The sequence below is a fragment of the Schistocerca serialis genome, chromosome 3 (genome assembly GCF_023864345.2).
Source record: "Schistocerca serialis cubense isolate TAMUIC-IGC-003099 chromosome 3, iqSchSeri2.2, whole genome shotgun sequence".
Taxonomy (NCBI): Eukaryota; Metazoa; Arthropoda; class Insecta; order Orthoptera; family Acrididae; genus Schistocerca; species Schistocerca serialis.
Genome location: NC_064640.1, coordinates 722475327 through 722496125, shown reverse-complemented (window position 1 = coordinate 722496125; position 20799 = coordinate 722475327). Strand labels below are relative to the sequence as shown.

Sequence of the window (20799 nt, the reverse complement as noted above, 5' to 3'; positions counted from 1 at the left end):
ATAAAGAGAATGGGTTCCATTCCATATCAAAAAGTCTCTTCCTTACAGCCTCACCTTCCATGGAGACCACATGTACAGTAACAAGTAGGAATTGTCTAAATACACCTATAATCTTACCAGAGCCTTTACTGACAGACAATATCCTATCCAACTCACCCATAAACAAATCTCCCATGTCTTCTGCCCCTCTGACACCTGTAAGCCTGTTAACCAGCCACTGACTAGTCCTCTTCTGATCGCCCATAATCACTGTGTCTTTGAAAAGCTGCACTGCATTGTCCACCAGTGCTCTGACTACCTTTCGTCATGCCATGGGATGAAGGATATTCTCCCTTAAATCCTACCCACATCACCCAAAGTTGTATGCCATCCTCAACCAAACTTACAAATTGTCCTTGTCCCTGCCTATTCCAATAATACTCCCAATTCTTCATACACTCTATTGTGGTCAGTCCAGGTGCAAGATATGTCCCATACACCCACAGACCACCTGATAACACAATCCAGTCACAGGCATTCCCTATCCAGTGGAAGGCGGAGCCATGTGTGGATGCAGCCATATTATACATCAGCTAAGTTGCTATTGTGGTACAGCATTCTATGTGATCATAGCAAGTAACCAACTGTTTGCTCAAATGAATGGTCACCACTGGACTGTGACAAACAACAAACTTAACGGTCCTGTTGCCAAACATGCTGTACACGACAACACAAATGACTTAAACAGCTGCTTCACTTCACAGGCAATTTGGCTACTGCCTTCCAACACATGTTCCTCTGAACTGCATAGATGGCAATTGTATCTCCAACCTATTCAAGTCTCTCACAATCCTCCCGGCTGAAACCTCCACTAACCTTTTCCCACTGCACCACCTTACCCTTTCCCATCTCTCTTCAGTCCACACAACTTGCTCTCTATCCAGACTGTGCACTGTCTCTCATACCAACCTTCCTCCCTCCCATGTGGAACCTCTCTCTCTCTCTCTTTCTCTCTCTCTCTCTCTCTCTCTCTCTCTCTCTCTCTCTCTCTCTCGCTCTCCCTCTCTCCCTCCCCTCATTCTGCTCCACCATTTTCAATGCCTCTCCCTCCTCTCCCTTTCTCCCCCTACATCTTCACTTGTTCCTCTCTTCCTCCCTCTGTTTTTCAGCCTCCCTCTCCCCCCTCCCTTCCCCACCCTCAGTCTTGCTACATTTCTTTTTGCTTTACCCCCCTTAAATTCTGTAGTGATGGCTAAAGCCACAGTATTTTCCAAGATATAACAATGTCAACCCATAATAGGGTGAGCTTAAGACTTAGTAGATTAACAGGCAACCATTTATAGAAAATTGTGAAAAATTTTTAAAGCATGAATAGTCTACACTCCAGGAGAAGGGAGAAGAGAAAACTGTTCTCTCACTACCAAATAGCTGTATACAATCTGTAGGTGTCCAGGTTACATTTACAAAAGCTTACAAAAAGCAGAAAAACTGCATTTTTAAAACAGCTCCATTTTTCTCAGTTATAGCATATAGCAGCTATTTATCACCTACTATTAGTTTAATGTCTTATATCACCACAATGACAATTATCAGAGAATAACAGTTATACATAAGTTGTGAGAACTGGAGTCTGTTTAATATAAATGTGGTTGCTACTCAGGAAATCATTATTAGTATTCATTCATTGAATCCAGGTAATCAGATAACTCATGAAAAAAATTGCTAATGTGACATGTTTTTAGCTTGCTCAAAACCTTTGCACCAGAATATGGTACCCCACTCTCATCCCTGAACAAAAAGCCAAAGTGTAATTTGGATTCTTTTTGTGTCATGTATTGTGGGTGTGTAAATTATAGTTTAACTAAGACTCATACTTGTGTAATTCCAAGATCTTTAATGAAGTAAATGCAGTAATTTTAGTTATGCAGTTTTCATTCTTATGGGCCAATTTTGATGAACAAATACTTCATTTGCTTCAGCAGCATTGCCCCTTAAAACAGGGCCAGAAGGGATATATAAAATAAGCTAATATACCTGCCCTCAAGTCAATGCTGCAGATTCTTCTAAGTGCATAACATACTGAAATGAGAGTTTGATTTGTGTGTGTGTGTGTGTGTGTGTGTGTGTGTGTGTGTGTGTGTGTGTGTGTGTTGATGCTGTTTCAGTTCTTTATGCAGTAGGGCTCTCCAGCCATTTTGGTAAAAGTTGTTCATTTTCCTTTCCTCTTATCATTAGATCATTTCCCTATTTCCTTAATGGAGTGCATATTTTACATTTCCAATTAAGAGCTTAATTTCATCAACGTCACACAATTAGTCAATATGAGCCTCTGCTTTCTGATATGACAGTAAGACTTCATCTCTAAGAGGAGGATGCCACTCATACCATAACATTTTCTCACATCAGATACATAGAATGTTATGGTTCAAGAGTGACCTGCCCATAGCTCAAGATATTCATTTACAATTTTGTGTAAGGATAAGTAAAGAGAAACCATAGTAGAATATGAATCTTGTCCCATAATCAATATTAGTAAACATTTCTATTGATAGTTAATGTGAAGAGTGAAGACAATTCATTCATAGCCCCTCTAGTGTCTGATCTGTTCTTAATCTATGGTATAAGATTCTAGTTCTTACAATGAAGTGCATTTAATACGAGCATTGTATGCAGAACCACATTCTACTATGTTCTCCATATACCAAGGAAGAAGAACAAAATTAAAACTGTGATAAAGGTAATGTGTCAAACATAATGAAAATAAACCAAAGTGTGGAGCACCTCATACAACATAGGTACATTACAAAACTACAATTGCAGACAAACAGATCATGATCAAATGTGAAACACTTGTCGCATGTAAATCAGTGTTTTGTTTGGATTACCAAAATCCAAGACAATGTAAAATGTGTTTACCTGTGACATTAATACATGATGTCTGCCTGCTTAGCTGAGTAGTAATATACTTGCCTACTATGTAGTGAGCCCAGGTTCGATTCCCGGCCAGGTTGGAGATTTTCATTTCATCCTCATCACCAGCACAAAAGTCACCCAATGTTGTGTCGACTGAAATAAGACTTTCCCTCAGCGGAAGAACTTCCCTGGATGAGACCTCCTGGCCAACAATGCTGCACGCTCATTTCATTAATACAGGATGTAGATAACTCTGTAATTCTATTTGTTGAAGTGTCTGTGAGTATGGTACAAGATTTTAGTATCTCCTCTGGATGTGCAAATGGAAGATATCGATACATAAGTATGCATAACATCACTCATATATGGCAAAGGCACCACCAGCAGCGAAGCTAGATGCTGCTATCATAGGCTGGTAATGTGAAATTCCATGGTAAGGCAATATAAGGCTGCAAGGCTGCAGGCTTAAATCAGTTCTTTATTTGCTAGTTGCTTTAATCAACTCTGCGCCTATGAAGTGAACTACAGTGGTGGCCTTTGGTGTTTACCTGGAGTAGATTGAACTTCTATTTGGATGGTGACTGATGCGCTTTCAAATTGTCTGCATGGCATGAGATATAGGCCTGTAGTCTGCCCTCAATGGATTTGTATAACATTTCCAAACAGTGATTATATTTCATGAGTGTGTGGTTTTCCTACTATAAGGCTTATTTGCTTAGTATTATAAATGCAATAAATGTCACAAGAGAGTAGTCATACTTGGACTTGTTTAATTTCGATCAGGAATTGTTTGGTTTTGTAGACTAATGAGCAATTTAGTGTGCTGTTACAAAGAGATTATTTTGTATTAAACAAATCTTTGTTGGTGATTAACTGAGGGTTAGGATGGAATTGAATGACCTTACAAATATGCTTTCACAGTAGCAGGCAACAGCGGAGAAAGACTGTGAGCTGCAACACGACCATCAACAGTGTCCTAAATACACTGATGAAAAAAGTGAAACACTCACAAGGGGAGGAGTGAGAAAAATGTAACTTATTCGTTGAAAGGGCATGTAATCTTACTTCAGTAATTATAATACTGAAACAAATTTACAAAGAAATTAGCAGTGTGAGTCCACTTATCAGTATGACACTGCACCCTCTCTGACCCAGTTGCATGCACTGACACTGTTGGGAAGGGTGTCATAAAGCAATTGTATCTTCTCCTTAGGCCAACTAGACCAGAACTGTGGTATATGGTCCTTGATATCCTGGACAGAGAGATTGTGCCACAATTCACATCTGAACTGGTCCCACTCATGTTCTATTGCAAATACATCTGGGAATATTGCTGGCTATGGGAGTATCTCAACATCATGAAAATAGTTCAACGATACACATACCATATGAGGGCAAGCATTGTCCTCTTAAAAAAGGTATCATATTCACACATGAGTGATAACACATGAGGACGTGTGATGTCCATGATGTACCATTGTGCAGTCAGCATTTCAATCATTACAAGCGATAACCTGAAGTCATAGCCTAAGTCTCCATACATCATGATGCCAGAGTAGTACCACTGTGCCTTTCCAAAATATAGGAATAATGGGACCTCTCCAAAGTTCACTGCCGCACTTGCTGATTATGATTTTCTGGAGAAGGGCAGAACTGTAATTCATTGTTGAACACAATGTGATGCTGTTCATCAGTAGTCCACACTTCCCAGTCACTGCACCAAATCAGATGTAACCATTTGTATTTTAGTATTAATAGCAGCCAATGCATGGAGGGATAATTCCCTAGTCTGCCTGTTGCTGGTCTCTGACCAGTGGTGTGCATTGATACAGATTTTTACAAGGAGTCCATTACTTGTTCTTGGGTGGCAGATGCAGAGGTGAAGTGGTTACGAAGTGCTTCGTGCACAACGTAGTGATCCACCCTTGTGGTGATAGATGTCTTTGACTAGAACTTGGCAAGGATTGTACTTGCCTTCACATTCCCTTGTAGTCCAAGATAGGCCACTAACATTATCCAAATGCTCCGAAAATCTGCATATTGTGCAATTTGACCAATAAACAAAATGCACACCCACAAAGAGGTCACTTTCAAAGTTTTTCAGTTATTATGCACCAAATCAATGTCCTTCACAGCAATCACTCAACATGTGACACTGTACATGCCCTTTATATACCCTACCAGGCCTAGTAACAACACCAAACATGGACGACATTAATGTACTACGGTACCTTTTCTACATTTAACAGAGAAATGTAATTCTGCATCTGTATATGCATGACTTCAGTGCAATTGACAATTAAGTGCCTGGCAGAGAGTTCATTGAACCACCTTTAAGCTGTTTCTCTACTGTTCCACTCTTGAACAGCATGTGGGAAAGACAAACCCTGAATCTTTCCATGTGAGCTCCAGATTCTGTTTCTTTATGAAAATGAACATTTATCCCTGTGTATGTTGGCACCAACCAAATATTTTCACATTCGGTGGAAATATTCGGTGATTGAAATGTAATGAGAAGATCCTGCCACAACAAAAAATGCCTTTGTTTGAATTGTTGCCACACCAGTTCATGTATCACACCCGTGGCATTCTGTACACCATTTCACAATAATACAAAATAAGATCCCCTTATTTCAACTTTTTCAATGTCCTGTGTCAATCCCCTCTGATGTGGCTCCCACACTATACAGCAATACTCCAGAAGAGGATGGACAACAGTACCATAGGTGGCATCTTTAGTAAACCTGTTACATCTTCTAAAAATTCTGTCAATACATCTCAGTCTTTGGTTTAACTTCCTCACAACATTATCTTTTCAGTTGTTCTGCATTCCAATTATCTACATCCCCATTCAAATGTGGGAATGACAACAGTTATTGTAGAGACACAATCATCTGCTCTTGAGGATATTGATATATGACATGAATTCCATGCACTCAATCATTGTTTTCTTATAAACTGAAATTGTCATGCACTTGAGTAGGATTAGAACATATATTGTCATCACTGATGTCATCTCTGGGCATCAGCACAGTAGCAGTTCCACACTGGGACACAATGAGATATGTGCATCCAGATAGAGCTATGTCAGCCCCCACCCTCCCTTACACACACACACACACACACACACACACACACACACACACACACACACACAAAATGTGGTCTTGTAATTTTAACCTTTGTGTCCAAATTCAAAAAAATAGTCTTTGTTATTTAATGAGGGAACCAAGGTAACCCAATGAATTTATTGTCATACAGTCATGACTGTCCACATTCAGCCTTAGCTGTATACAAAATCATTGTAAAAAGGCGTTCTAATTGTTACTGGCTACTGTTGCACAACATTATGAACTGTTCGATATTGTATACGTTTTGCTAGTGTGAACTTCAACTTTGGATTCTCATGCATTATAAACTGGAACAATTTAAATCTGAATACAACACATTAATCTATGAAGCAAAAGAAGAGTATAGATATTGAATTTCTTACAGGTGCTTGCAGTGATAGTGAAGTTGAAAGAGAGACACAAGATAATAGTAGCTATGGAAATGACAGAGCTGACAAAAACAGTGAAGCAATTGTATTATCTGCAAGCATTCTACATGGTGAAGGTGGAAGTAAATGGCATCAGGAATGTTTTGGGACAAGAAAGTTGCTGAAGCATAATATTTTGTCTGAAAGGGCTGATCCAACACATACAGAAATGCTTAGAATAAATGTGTTGTATAATAGTACATAAAATCAAAAGGAAGAAAAATCAGGTATTCACAAACTATAGCATCTCTCCAGAAGCAGCAGCTAAAGTTCTGAAGCTGTTGATATGTGAAAAATTTGATCATATCTTAGTATCATGATTACAGCTAGAGTAAGATTCTCTGACACTGAATGTACAAAGGAAATGTGGAAAACAAATGCATTCCCTTTGTATTGTGCAAGCTTATTCCTCTTGGCAGACAAGCAGATTTATACGACCTGACATTGTGAACAGTAGGGCTGAATGTCTGAAAGTGGCAAAGCTGCTGCAATATCTGACGCATTTGAAATGTGTCACTGACTATTTTTTCACAACTCTACAATTATCAAGGCTGTTGATGACATAGGATTTGTCCATAGTTAGTACTGTGAAAAGGAAAAGTCCTATGTATGACCAGAAATGCAATCTTTCTCTGCACGCCAAGAACTGTCATCTATATTTTGATTAAGTTAAGATAATGTTTCTCTGTGTTCATATGTTTCAAATGAGAACAAAGCAGTTTTAATGTTATCCACACTGCACTATGATGCATCCATTTCTGGCCTTCTTTCAAAGCTGGGTGTTATACATTAATTAACAGTACAAAAAGGAGCATCGATAACATGGACAAGCTGTGTATGCATTAAATGTAAAATATAGGGCACAGATATGGCTGCTAGCATTTTTCTACAACATTCTGGATAATTCTTGCTTTATCAGCATATATTATTTACACACACACCAATAGCCTGAGAAAATTTTCCATGAAAACAGGTATGGAGTGCATGGTGGGTGGACCTCTAATTCTTGTTCTTGAACAATGGAGGCTGAGCACAAATGTGATGCTTCTGGATGGCTGAAAATTGTTGGTGATGGTTTTGTAGACATTTAAATCAAACAAAAGGAAGAGGAAGACATGAAAAAGTTGCAAGAAATATAAAAAATTATATATGGTGCATTACTACAATAGTGTGAGGACTTCATCAGTAAATAATAATTGCAGGTTTATCTTTCCATTCTAATGAGCAGCAGAACTATATAATATTGTTTAATTTACCCCAAATGTATATTAGAGTGAGCATTAGGTTCCTTCCCATTTAGATCCTCTTCCTTAAAAGTACTGGTATTTAAATTTTGTTTTTATTATGACATTTATAAAGATGTAAATGAGAAACAACCTGAGGCTTGTGTACACTAATTTCAGTACACCTTTAAAATTGGCTGATACAGCTATAAAGGTTAACTAGGTAACCCAATGTAGACACAATGGTTGGTTACAAGAAACCAACCTTGCTTCAAGTAATTTATGGGGAAAATGAAGAGGTAAAGTAAATGAAAGCTTCCATCAACCCTTATGTTATATTGAACACTGTTGTGTTTGACAGACAGTGGTACTATTGGTGATTATATTGCTTGCCTTCTAAAAGCTTTTAAGTAACTTACCAAGGTGGTTGGTGGACATAAGAGGAACCAAGCAAGGTGTTTAGTTTATTAGTTATATTTTCCATGCATCATTTGTAATGATGTGGCAAAATTCATTTTACATTCAGATTGAAAATTATTTTATACCTGTCATTTCATTCTGAAAATTTTTCAGTGTAATATTCATTATACATATTACAGTAATATAAATTCCTATACAGTATGGAAGGAAATATTAAGGAGAATTTTTCTCAGTATATTTTCTAATTTTAGTTTCCTGTCTGTCGGACATTTTATATCACTGTTTAAGTGACCATGAATTTTTTTTTTTTTTTTGCAGCATTGTGCACCACTTTTTGTGCTAAAGACAACTTTAATGTGGAGTAATGAATGTCATTTTTCCTTCTGGTATTGTAATTATTACATCATTGTTGCTTTTGAACTGTAGTGGATTACTTATAACATCCTTTGTAAGGGAATAAATATACTGTGAAACAGTAGTCAGGCTGTCCCATGCCTTCAACTGATGTCTACTAGATGGTCATGGGTGAGAACCCCATGTTATTCTTAGAGCATGTTTTTGTGCAATGATGACTTGTTTTCTTAAAGATTAATTACCCCAGAACATTACTCCATGACATTATTGAATGAAAATATGATAATTAACTGATTTCTCTCTCCTAAAGTTTTACAATGATTCCAAATGAAAATGTGGCTAAACTAAATTGTTTTAGGAGTTCCAAAATGTGGTTTTTCCAATTTAAGTTATTGTCAGTATGAACACATAAGAATTTTGAAACTTCCAACCTATTTATTATTTCATCAGCATTTGTTACAATTATCACTGGTACACTTGTCATTCATACATCTACATCTACATCTACATGGATACTCTTCAAATCACATTTAAGTGCCTAGCAGAGGGTTCGTCGAACCACCTTCATAATTCTCTATTATTCCAATCTCGTAAAGTGCGCGGAATGAACGAACACACATATCTTTCCGTATGAGCTCTGATTTCCCTTATTTTATTGTGGTGATCATTTCTGCCTATTTAGTTCGGTATCAAAATATTTTCGCATTCGGAGGAGAAAGCAGGTGACTGGAATTTCGTGAGAAGATTCCGTCGCAACGAAAAACGCCTTTCTTTTAATGATGTCCACCCCTAATCCTGTATCGTTTCTGTGACACTCTCTCCCATATTTCGCGACAGTACAAAATGTGCTGCCGTTCTTTGAACTTTTGCGATGTACTCCGCGAGTCCTATCTTGTAAGGATCCCCACACCGCGCAGCAGTATTCTAAAAGAGGATGAACAAGCGTAGTGTAGACAGTCTCCTTAGTAGATCTGTTACATTTCCTAAATGTCCTGTCAATAAAACGCAGTCTTTGGTTAGCCTTCCCCCACAACGTTTTCTATGTGTTTCCTACAGTTTAAGTTGTTCATAATTGTGATACCTAGGTATTTAGTTGATTTTACGGCTTTTAGATTAGACTGATTTATCGTGTAACCGAAGTTTAACGAATTCCTTTTAGCACTCATGTGGTGACCTCAAATTTTTCGTTATTTAGGGTCAACTGCCAATTTTCGCACCATTCAGATATCTTTTCTAAATCGTTTTGCAATTTGTTTTGATCTTCGGATGACTTTATTAGTCGATAAACGACAGCGTAACATACAAACAACCTGAGACTGCTGTTCAGATTGTCTCCTAAATCGTGTATATAGATAAGGAACAGCAAAGAGCCTATACCACTGCCTTGGGGAACGCCAGAAATCACTTTTGTTTTACTCGATGGCTTTCCGTCAGTTACTACAAACTGTGACCTTTATGACAGGAAATCACAAATCCAGTTGCGTAACTGAGACGATATTCCATAAGCACGCAATTTCATTACAAGCAGCTTGTGTGGTACCGGTACAGTGTCAAAAGCCTTCAGGAAATCCAGAAGTATGGAATCGATCTGAGATTACTTGTCAGTATCACTCAATACTTCATGTGAATAAAGCGCTACTCGTGTTTCACAGCAACGATGTTTTCTAAACCCATGTAGACTGTGTGTCAATAGACAGTTTTCTTCGAGGTAATTCATAATGTTTCAGCACAATATATGTTCCAAAATCCTGCAGCATATGGACGTTAACGATATGGGCCTGTATTGAAGTGGATTACTCCTGCTACCTTTCTTGAGTATTGGTGTGACCTGTGCAAGTTTCCAGTCTTTGGGTACGGGTCTTTCGTCGAGCGAACGGTTGTGTATGATTGTTAAATATGGAGTTAATGCATCAGCGTACTCCGAAAGGAACCTAACTGGTATACAGCCTGGACAAGAAGACTTGGTTTTATTAAGTGATATAAGTTGCTCCACTACTCGGAGGATATTTACTTCTACTTTACTCATGTTGGTAGCTGTTGTTGATTCGAATTCTGGAATATTTACTTCGTCTTCTTTTGTGAAGACATTTCGGAAGGCTGTGTTTTGTAACTCTGCTTTGGCAGTACCGTCTTCGATATTATTTCCATTGTATCGCGCACAGAAGACATTGATTGTTTATTGCCACTATCATACTTCACATACGACCAGAATCTCTTTGGGTTAGGATTCGAGACAAAGTTTCGTTGTGCAAACTGTTATCAGCATCTCGCATTGAAGTCCGTACTAAATTACGACCTTTTGTAAAAGACCGCCAATCTTGGGGATTTTGCATCTGTTTAAATTTGGCATGTTTGTTTCGTTGTTTCTGCAGCAGGATCAGCTCCGTTGTTTGTTAATTTATTTGGTATAAATCTCTCAATTGCTGCCGATAGTAACTGTCTGAATTCAAGCCACATCTGGTCTACACTTATATTATTAATTTGGAATGAGTGGAGATTGCCTCTCAGGAAGGCGTCATGTGAGTTTGTATCAGCTTTTATGAATAGGTATATTTTTCCCTTTTTTTGGGAGGATTTGGGGATTACTGTATTCAATCTCGCTGCGACAACCCTGTGTTCACTAATCCCTGTATCAGTTTTGATGCTCGTTATTAACTCAGGATTATTTGTTGCTAAGAGGTCATGTGTGTTTTCACAGTCTCTTACTATTCACGTGGGCTGATGAACTAACTGCTCGAAATAGTTGTCAGAGAATGCGTTTAGCACAATTTCGGATGATATTTTATGCTTACCTCCGGAATTAAACATGTATTTTCGCGAACATATCGACGGTAAATTAGTCACCACCAACTGTTATCGTACGAGTCGGGTGCGTGTTTGAGATCAAACTCAAGTTCTCCTTCAACCAGTCAGCAACTATGTCATCTGAATTGGGAAGTCTGTTAAAGGATCCTGCTATTATCTTATTCCGGTTGCCAACAATGACATCTGCCCATACGAACTCACAGGAAGTAACTACTTCAATTTCGCGACAAGTTAAACTACTTCGCACAGCAACAAACACGCCACCGCCAGCTGTGTTTAGCCTATCTTTTCGGAACACCGTTAGGTTCTTCGCAAAAAATTTCGGCAGAGCTTATATCCGGCTTTAGCCAGCTTTCAGTACCTATAACGATTTGAGCATCAGTGCTTTCTATTAGCGCTTGGAGTTCTGCTACTTTCCCAACACAGCTACGATAATTTACAACTGTTATACCAATGGTTCCTGTACGTACGTTTTTCCTGTGTTCAGCCTGCACCCTTTGTGACTGAAGCCCTTCTTGTGTTTTCCCAAGACCCTCTAACCTAAAAAGCAGCCCAGTCGACGCCACACAGCCACTTGCGTTTAGTGGACACCTGACCTATTCAGCGGAACCCGAAACCCACCCACCCTTTAGCGCAAGTCAAGGAATATGCAGCCTACACGGTCGCAGAACTGTCGGAGCCTCTGATTCAGACCCTCCGCTCGGCTCTGTACCAGAGGTCCGCAATCGGTCCTGTAGACTATGCAGCAAATGCTCAGCTCTGCTTTCATGTTGCAAGCAAGACTGGCAGCCTTTACCACTTCTGTTAGCCGCTCGAAACCAGAGAGAATCTCTTCTGATCCCAAGTGACACACATCATTGGTACCAACGTGAGCAACGACCTGCAGTTGGCTGCACCCTGTGCTCTCCATGGCATCTGGGAGGACCTGGGAGTGACTCCATCTGGTATGGACACGGAGTGCACATTGGTTTTCTTTCTCATCTTGTCAGCCAAGTCCTAGATGTACAGAACTGAATGTACTGTGTCGTTTTAAAATTGAGGTCGAGACTATTCTCAGAAGACTAGTCAGTGATACTTTTAGGAACTTATTCTAACATTTCTTCTGTTTCTGCATGTAGGCTTGGATTAATTACAATACTAGTGTCAGCTGCAGAAAGAACTAATTCTTCTTGTTGTATATTAAATGGAACATCATTTACACATATGAAGAACAGTAGTGGGCATAAGATTGAGTCTTGAGGAACCCCATAAATGATTTCCCCCACACTCAAAAATAGGTCCCGAGACTATATTGTTTGAATTATTAAGTAGAACTTTCTCTTTATGCACTCTTTTGGTTACATGTGACATTATCCATTAGTTAGCTGTGCCAGCAGCCGCATAAAACTTGGATTTATCAAGGAGGATATTGTCATCAACACAGCCAGATGCTGTAGAGAGGTCACAAAAAATGCTAACCACCACTATTTTATTATATAATCTTTGTGTCATTCAGTGAATGAACATGTAAATGACATTCACAGTAAAACAACCTTCTGAAACCCAAACTATGATTTACTCAGAATATTATTGTTGGTAAGGTGAAATACTATTCTACAATACACCACCTTCTCAAAAATTTTGGAGAATGATGTCAGCAGTGAAACACGTCTGTAATTATTGACGTCTCTTTTATTACTTTTATTAAAGCAGTGTTTAACAATGATATATTTCAGTCTCTTTCGAAAAATGCCCTTAGGTAGTGACACATTACATATTTTGAACAAGATCAGGCTTATTATATGGGAGCTAATATTTAGTACTCTGTTGCAAATACTATCAAAACCAGATGACATTTTATTTTTGAGAGAATGAATAATACTCTTAATTTCAGAAGGAGAAGTTTTTGATACATTCATATGACTCAAATTTATGAGAGCTACTTTTTCAACATACTGCTGTGATTTTCCTCTTGAACTGTTTGTTCTTACAGTTTCTACTATATTTAAGAAATGATTATTGAATATATTTGCTACCTGTGACTCATCATTTGTAGCCCTTCCATTCAGTTCAAAAGTGATGTTCTGTGGCTGATTTTCTGGTATCTTGTTTCACTGCATTCCACATAGTCTTAAATCTGTTGTCAGAATTACAGATTTCTGACATTATATTAATGTTTCTTGACCTTTAAAAACGTTCAGTTAGTGATTCTGAGTAGTTTTTGCCGTGTTTGGCTACTATAGGACCCCCTCTTGTTCTTGCCAAAAGATATATTTCCCTTCCTTTCACAAGGTGTTTTAATCCCTCTAGTGATACATGGTTTCTTACATGTCTGTTTAAGAGTCCTTTCTGATTAGCTTTTGGGGAAAGCTGTTTTCAGATAATGATATGAATTTATAATGGAATAGATTAAATTATATGTTAGCATATGGCTCATTATAAATTTCATCCAGGTCATCACCTGTAAACTATTTTTAAAAACATTTGTCCTGGAGTCATTAATTATTCTAACTGATTTCCACTATTGTAATAAATAGTAAAACGATCAGTCAATAATGACCATACAAAATAAAAATAACAACACTCAAACTATTGTGATTTTAGGGAGAATGAAGCAGGATTATGTAGTAGCAATACTCTGGACTCACATTTCTGTAGAGAGGGGTTCAAACCCAGATCCACATGTCCATGTACATTCTTCCAGTGAGTATTCTTTTTTTTTTGTTTCCCTTCATTCACCAGTTCTGCAAACAATTGCTGTTCATTGTTGAATTCTTTATATTGCTTCACAGTCATTTTTATACGGCAATAATTTTATCTTTACTGCTATAAAATCATCAGATGTTGTGCTAATATGACAAAAATTACGATGTATATTTTTTATTGTTCTTTAGGTAATAATGAAAGTCTTAAGATATTGTGTCAATAAAATTTACTGTTTTACAATAACAGAAAGCAGTTAATTACCTCCTAATATGAAAGAATTTTGACTGACTACATCTACATTCACATCTATACTCAGCAAACCATTGTGATGTGCATGACATAGCATCTATCCCATTGTACCAATCATTTAGGTTTTCACCCATTCCATTAACATATCCCTTTCAGACCTGATCTTTTTTCTGGAGGAGAGAAAGTATTTCTTTTGTGATAATTCTCGTAGCTGATTTTTAATGATTTTACATGCAATATTTATACAAAAATAGGTGCCCATTTTCCAAACATACTTTGTACACTTGGCTTCATTTTATGGACTAAAATAACTAATTACAAAATAGTCTCTATTGTAATAAATAGTAAAATGATCATTCAGTAATTACCATACACTATCAAAACAACAATAATCAATTATACTGTGAAATATAGTAAACCAATCATAACTGTGTATTCTGGTGGTTACAAGGTGAGGCGCAACGCTGCACATTGTTGTGTACTGCTATGTTAACTTTTTTATATTTTCATAGTGATGGCCAACGGTTGGCAGTGGTTGTAAATGATGAAAAAGTTGAACATTCACAAACGTGTACCTCAGTATCCCATTGGAGAGATATACTTCTGTTGCAGCTGAAACACATTAAAAATTAATGTATACAGTTGTAAGCAGAGGGTCTGAAAGGGATATGAAAGGTCAGAAGAAAGACAGTTTAAATGCCTGTGTGTGTTGTAAGTAACCTAAGCTTGTACTTATGATCCCTATGGGAACAACACGTCTCGGAGGGGGTGGGGGTGGTGGGGTGGTGATGGAGGATGAGGGAGAGTGGGTAATTGTAACGTATTCTTAGAACCATCACTGGTTAGTGAAATTTTGTAAATAGGCTTTCTTGAGACAGTTTGTGTCTATCTTCAGGTGTCTGCCAGTTCAGTTCTTTCATCATCTCTATGACACTCTCCAATGGGTGAAACAAATCTGTCATCATTCGTGCTGTGCCTGTCCATATGCATATAACATCCAATGTTATCCCTACTCAGTATGTGTCCCACATACTTGAGTAATACCAGTAATCTAGGATGTATCACAGGAGTGATTAGTAAGTAATTTCCTGATTGCAATTCCCTAGTATTCTACCTACAAACTGAAGTCTGCTACCTGCTTTAACCATGACTGAACAATCCAATTGCTCCATTTCATATCACTACAAAGCACTACCAAGGTGTCTGTATGAGCTGATTGATTCCAACTGTGACTCATTGATATTATAGTCCTAGGATCTTACACATATTTTTTTTTTCATTTTGTGAAGTGAACAATTTTATATTTTGCCCTTTTAAAGCAAGTTGCTAATACTTGCACAACTTTGAAATCTGACCAAGGTCTGGATGAATATCTGTACTGTTTTTCATACTGTACTTCACTTTACATAACTGCATCATCTGCAAAAAGTCTGTGATTACTATTATATTGTCTGTATTGTCATTAATATACAACATGAACGGCAAGGGACCCAACACACTTATTTGGGGTGCTCTCAAACCTATGTGTTTAACAAACATTTCGCAAGTGTTGGTGAAAAAATTGATGAGAATAGTTCAATAGAGAACGCCAAGCAGTATGTGGAAGTATCAATTTTGAGAAATCTTTGTTTGATTAATTGTCACCCAACAACATCTTGTGAAATAAGGAAAGGTATTAAATGTTTGAGAAATAACTGTTCTGTTAGCATAGATGACATCTCTAACAAGAAATTAAAACAATGTGGAGCAGTTACAGTTCTTAGTCAGATGTGTAATGTATCATTAACTCAAGTTGTTTTCCCAGACCGGGTATAATGTGCCATGGCCAAGCCTCTCTACAGAAAAGTGGACACCACAGATGTCAATAATCACCAGCCAGTACCCTTGATTATAGCGTTTACAAAAATCATCAATAAAGTAATGTACTCAAAAGTGGTTAGCCATCTCAACAGTAACATACTTTCACTCTCTGGTGTCATATAGAGTAATATTTTGGGGTAACTCAACACTTAGGTAAAAAGTATTAACTGCTCAAAAGAAAGTGGTTAGAATAACGTGTGGGGCTCATAGTCATGCATCTTGTAGGTATTTGTTTAAAAGGTTGGGAATTCTTACAACAGCATCACAGTACATTTGCTCAGTAATGAAATTTGTTCTCAACAACATGGACCATTTTGAAAACAACAGCGACATTCATGATTATAATATAAGGCGAAAGGAACACTTATGCTATGTTCTATTTAACCTACCTTTCACATAGAAAGGGGTAAAATATGCTGCTGTACAACTTTTAAATTAATTACTAGAAGAAATAAAATGTCTGACAGACAGCAGTAATAGTTTCAAAAACGAACTGAAATCATATCTCCTTGAGAACTCCTTCTATACCATAGATGAATTCTTGAATAGGAATAAATAAAAGTATACATGTAATATATGCATTTTGTGCCATTTAATTGACTGGGGTGGTAATAAAAATTTTGAGCTTAAAAAAAACAGACGCTGATTCATGTGTGCATTTATTATGCACTTGACATGGTCTACATGATAATTGTTACCATAAGATTGGTCAATGGAACAAGTAACTAACTAACTGTGTGTACACCTACTGATGACTCTCCATCCAAGATAGTGTGTTGCATACTTCCGACCAAAAATATAAAAACAATCCAGTCACAAGTTTTGCTTGCTATCTGACATGACCATACCTTTGGTAATAAGCTTATGAGTAGTACTGAATCATATGCTTTTTGGAAATCAATGATTATTGCATTTATCTGACTGCCTTGATCTAATGCTTTCAATATGTCATGTGAGGGAAGTGCGTGTTGGGTTTCACATGATGGATGATTTTGGAATGGGTGCTGGCTGGCATGGAGGATGCCATTCAGTTCAAGATACCTCGTTATGTTTGTGCTCAGAATATGTCCTGACATTGTACAACAAATGTATACCAAGATATTGGATGGCAGTTTTGTGGATCACTTCTGCTACCCTTCTTCCAGACAGGTATGGCTTGTGCTTTCTATGAACTACTCAGCACTTTTATTTTGTTCGAATCTGATAGAGATTTTACCAGGCTGTAGGGCTCTTTTCAGTTTCAATGACTCCAGATGTTTCTCAATGCCACTGGCACTAATATTCGTATATGTCATCTTTTCAGTGGTACAAGAATTAAACTGTAAGGGAACATTTGAAAACAAAATTAAATTCTTCTGCTTTTGCCTTACTACTCCCAATTTTAGTCCTGTCTTGAGACATAAACTTTAGTGCCACCAACAGCCATTACAGTTAATCAGAATTGCTTGGGTTTTGTGAAGGCCCTTTTGACAATATTCTGTTGCAGTAGTCAGTGAAGGCCTTAAACACTCAATTTTGTGTGACCATATCTATAACCCTTTACTCCGCTTTGTATTTGTAATGTATTCTCTGTTTCTTTAGAAGTTTCTTTACAGTGACTGTATCGAATGGAGGGTACCTTCCTTTGTAGCTGTTCTACTGGGTACATGTGTGTCCAGAACATAGTCAACAATTTTTGTAAAACCTGAGCCATAGTTCCTGTACATGATTCTGTTCCAAGCTAAAAGTTTCAAGCTCCTCAGTGAGGTATGAGGTTACTTCTTCTACGTCTAGTTTGCTGAACACATAAGATTGTGTAATTGGTTTGGTTGCCCCTTGTACTTTGGTATTTATTGTTGCTAAACCTGCCTCATGGTCAGTGATAGCAGTTTTCTTGCAGATGTCCTGAAAGATTTATTGATATTAGATGTAATGTATTCTCATCGTATGTGTTCTAGGTAGTTTTCAGTGAAGGCATTTGGTAATGTTTCACAGATCGCCCCCTCACGCCCACAGCTAACAAAAATGTAATTATGAGTATAGATTGTTGGATAGTTAAAGCCTCCTATGATGATTACAACACAACTGGCGTACTTAAGTACAAGCAAACTGGGTCTCCTCTTAAGTTTTTGGTTACATCAAGAGAGAAGTCTGGTGGTTGGCAGAAGGATCCAGTTATAATTTTATGCCTACCCTCAATACTGAGTCCAGCCCAAACAATCTTGCATGCAGCTTCAGTTCCAATCTTGGTGGATTTGAGTTGATTATCTACTGTGACAAATACACTCTGTCTATTTCCCACTAGCCTATCCTTCAGGTATACTCCTAAATTTTCTCCAAGTATCTCACTACTGTCAACTTCAGGACTTAACTAACTTCCTGTAATTAATAGAACATGCGCTTTACTGCTCTTTAGGAGTTCTCCAAACTCTTACACTTTATTGTGAATACATTGACAATAAATCACTAGGTTTGTAGTACTCTCACCTGTGGAGGGAGGGTGGGGGCTTTTCTTAGGATCTTGCTCTGAGAGCTTTGGTTTTCCTGTAGCTATCGTTATCTTGGTTGAATGGAGAGTAGCATCATCTAAAACAGCCTTGTTTGCACGCCACACGGAGCCTGCAACATTGGTAGTTGCCTATGAAGTGTATTGCACACCTGACCCATTTAGGGGGAATTTTCAGTTCTCAGTCATGTGTTACAAATGTAAGAAGTCACAGAACCTTCACAGTCTTTGGTTTTAGTTTTCCTCACATCTCAGAACAAGGTGACCATGATCTATTTAGGACACAATGCTTCACATCACGAGCTCTATTGAAAGGCTGTTATTCTTAATCTTCTCTGCTAGTAGCTGGAATGATCCAAGTATGACCTCAGAGCCCAGACGACAGGCATCGTTTCTTCCAAATTGTATCAAAATCTACTATTGTTTGCACTTTATTCCTTCAGTGGCTTCTAGATTAGCCTTGTCAACATCCTAAACAAGACCTCAGGCATGCACACTAGGGGCATCTGGTGTTTCTTTGCATGCCTTGCAGCCATTTCCCTAAGGGGAACATTATTCACCATATATTTGAAATGCTGATGCCTACCAGACCACACAGGACACAGCAGGTTTCCAAACGATTGAATTGAGTCTCACTGGCTCAGTTTAGCTGTTAGGTGGATGGGAGTAGAGCCCTAAGTTCTCACTGATGCCTACATCCCGTATATAGGGTGCCTACATCTACCAGTGCCGTGCCATTCACAGTCAACTGGTCGAGTAATTATGATCTCTGCATTTCCTGCAGTAGAGACAATATCCACAGCAGAGGATATTATTGGCATACCTTGGGTATCTCTGATAAATGACCTTCGATAGTATCACAGCAACTTCAAATTACTAGAGAGTAGTTAGGCCTTTTCCCAGCTGCTTATGAATGACAACCAATTTATCCCTTGCACGAGAACAGTAAACACAATACAATATGTTCCGACTGAGTGAACATATGAAGGTATACTTCTCTGGTTACCTCATTTTCACAAATAGATACAAATCCACAAACAGAAAATTCTGGTGAGTGTAGACTTTTACATACTTCTGGCATGTGCACTGATCACATGAGCTTGCTGTGAATATTCAGGCCCAGGAATCAGGAACCCTATTCCTGATATTTCTACATCCATATATTATAGAGCAACATTATTTTGCATTTTACTTGTTGTGTGAAATGGGTAAATTGTAAGACATCAATAATTATGATATCAATAATAACAAAAATAATTAATTCACATGCAGTAGTAAACCAAGGTAGCAAGAGAGATAAAGGTGCAGTGGATAACTACCTGCATGAACTAGAGGAAACCACAATAAAACTTCCTACAGGTGATGTCAAAATTTTATTGGCTCATTTAAACTCATACTTAGGATGAGAAAGGAAATACAGAGGAACAATACAACAATGCCCTGGACACAGGTTCACTAACAACAATGGCCATAGACTGGTCGAGCTATAACACAATATGAACATAATGTCAAGTCATTTCAAGTAAAAGTTGAAGAAACAAAAATGTTTAGATCACTGGTCTTAGGAGAATACCGTATTGACCACAATATAAATTGCACACAAATATCACAGGAAAATCATTATTTTACATGTCAGAAGAGGGCAAACATAGACACCAACAATTAGCTAACCAGTATCAAAATCATTCCAAGACCAAATGAAATTCTTTCTTATTTTTATTTTTAGTTATTGTGCATAAATTTGCTAACTAGAAAATTTACAGCATGTTGTATAGGGGATAGACAAAATAATTTGAACAGTGGTAGTAATGGGATGGTCGTGTTTGATGGTCAACAACGCAGGTAAGACACTCCGGACTGTGTGTGTTCAGTATGGACTAGGCATCACTGCAGGTGGTTTATCAGTAGTGCACGCTGCGTATTTTGCAGTCAGAGGCTGAGGTCGACGTGCAATGAAAGATCTAACAGAGTTCTGAAGAGGGCAGATTGTGGGGGCCCAATTACCTGGAGTATCAGTAACCAAGAAAGCCAACTCATTGAATGTTTCAAGAGCAACTGTCTCAACAGTCGTGGCACCCGATTCAAAACATGGAAAGACATCATTGTGTAAATGTAATAGTGGGCGCAAATCAAAACTAAATGTTAGAAATAGTCGTACGCTAACACGAAACAATGGCTGATAAAGTGACTGCATTGCTGAATAGCCATCTTAGAGACCCCGTATCTATCGACACTGTCGGGAGAGCTCCATAAATCAAATATTCATGGACGAGCTGCTATATCGAAAC

At 37.9% G+C, this 20799-nt stretch overlaps 1 protein-coding gene across 1 annotated transcript in view; it reads left to right on the top strand.

Moving 5' to 3' along the window:
* Positions 1-6347: 6347 nt before the first annotated feature.
* LOC126471147 (uncharacterized) overlaps positions 6348-20799 on the top strand; it is a 69767-nt gene continuing 55315 nt past the window's right edge. The window contains exon 1 of the mRNA XM_050099245.1: positions 6348-6513. Within this exon, the coding sequence (XP_049955202.1) occupies positions 6348-6513 (166 nt within the window). The remainder of the gene's footprint in view (positions 6514-20799) is intronic.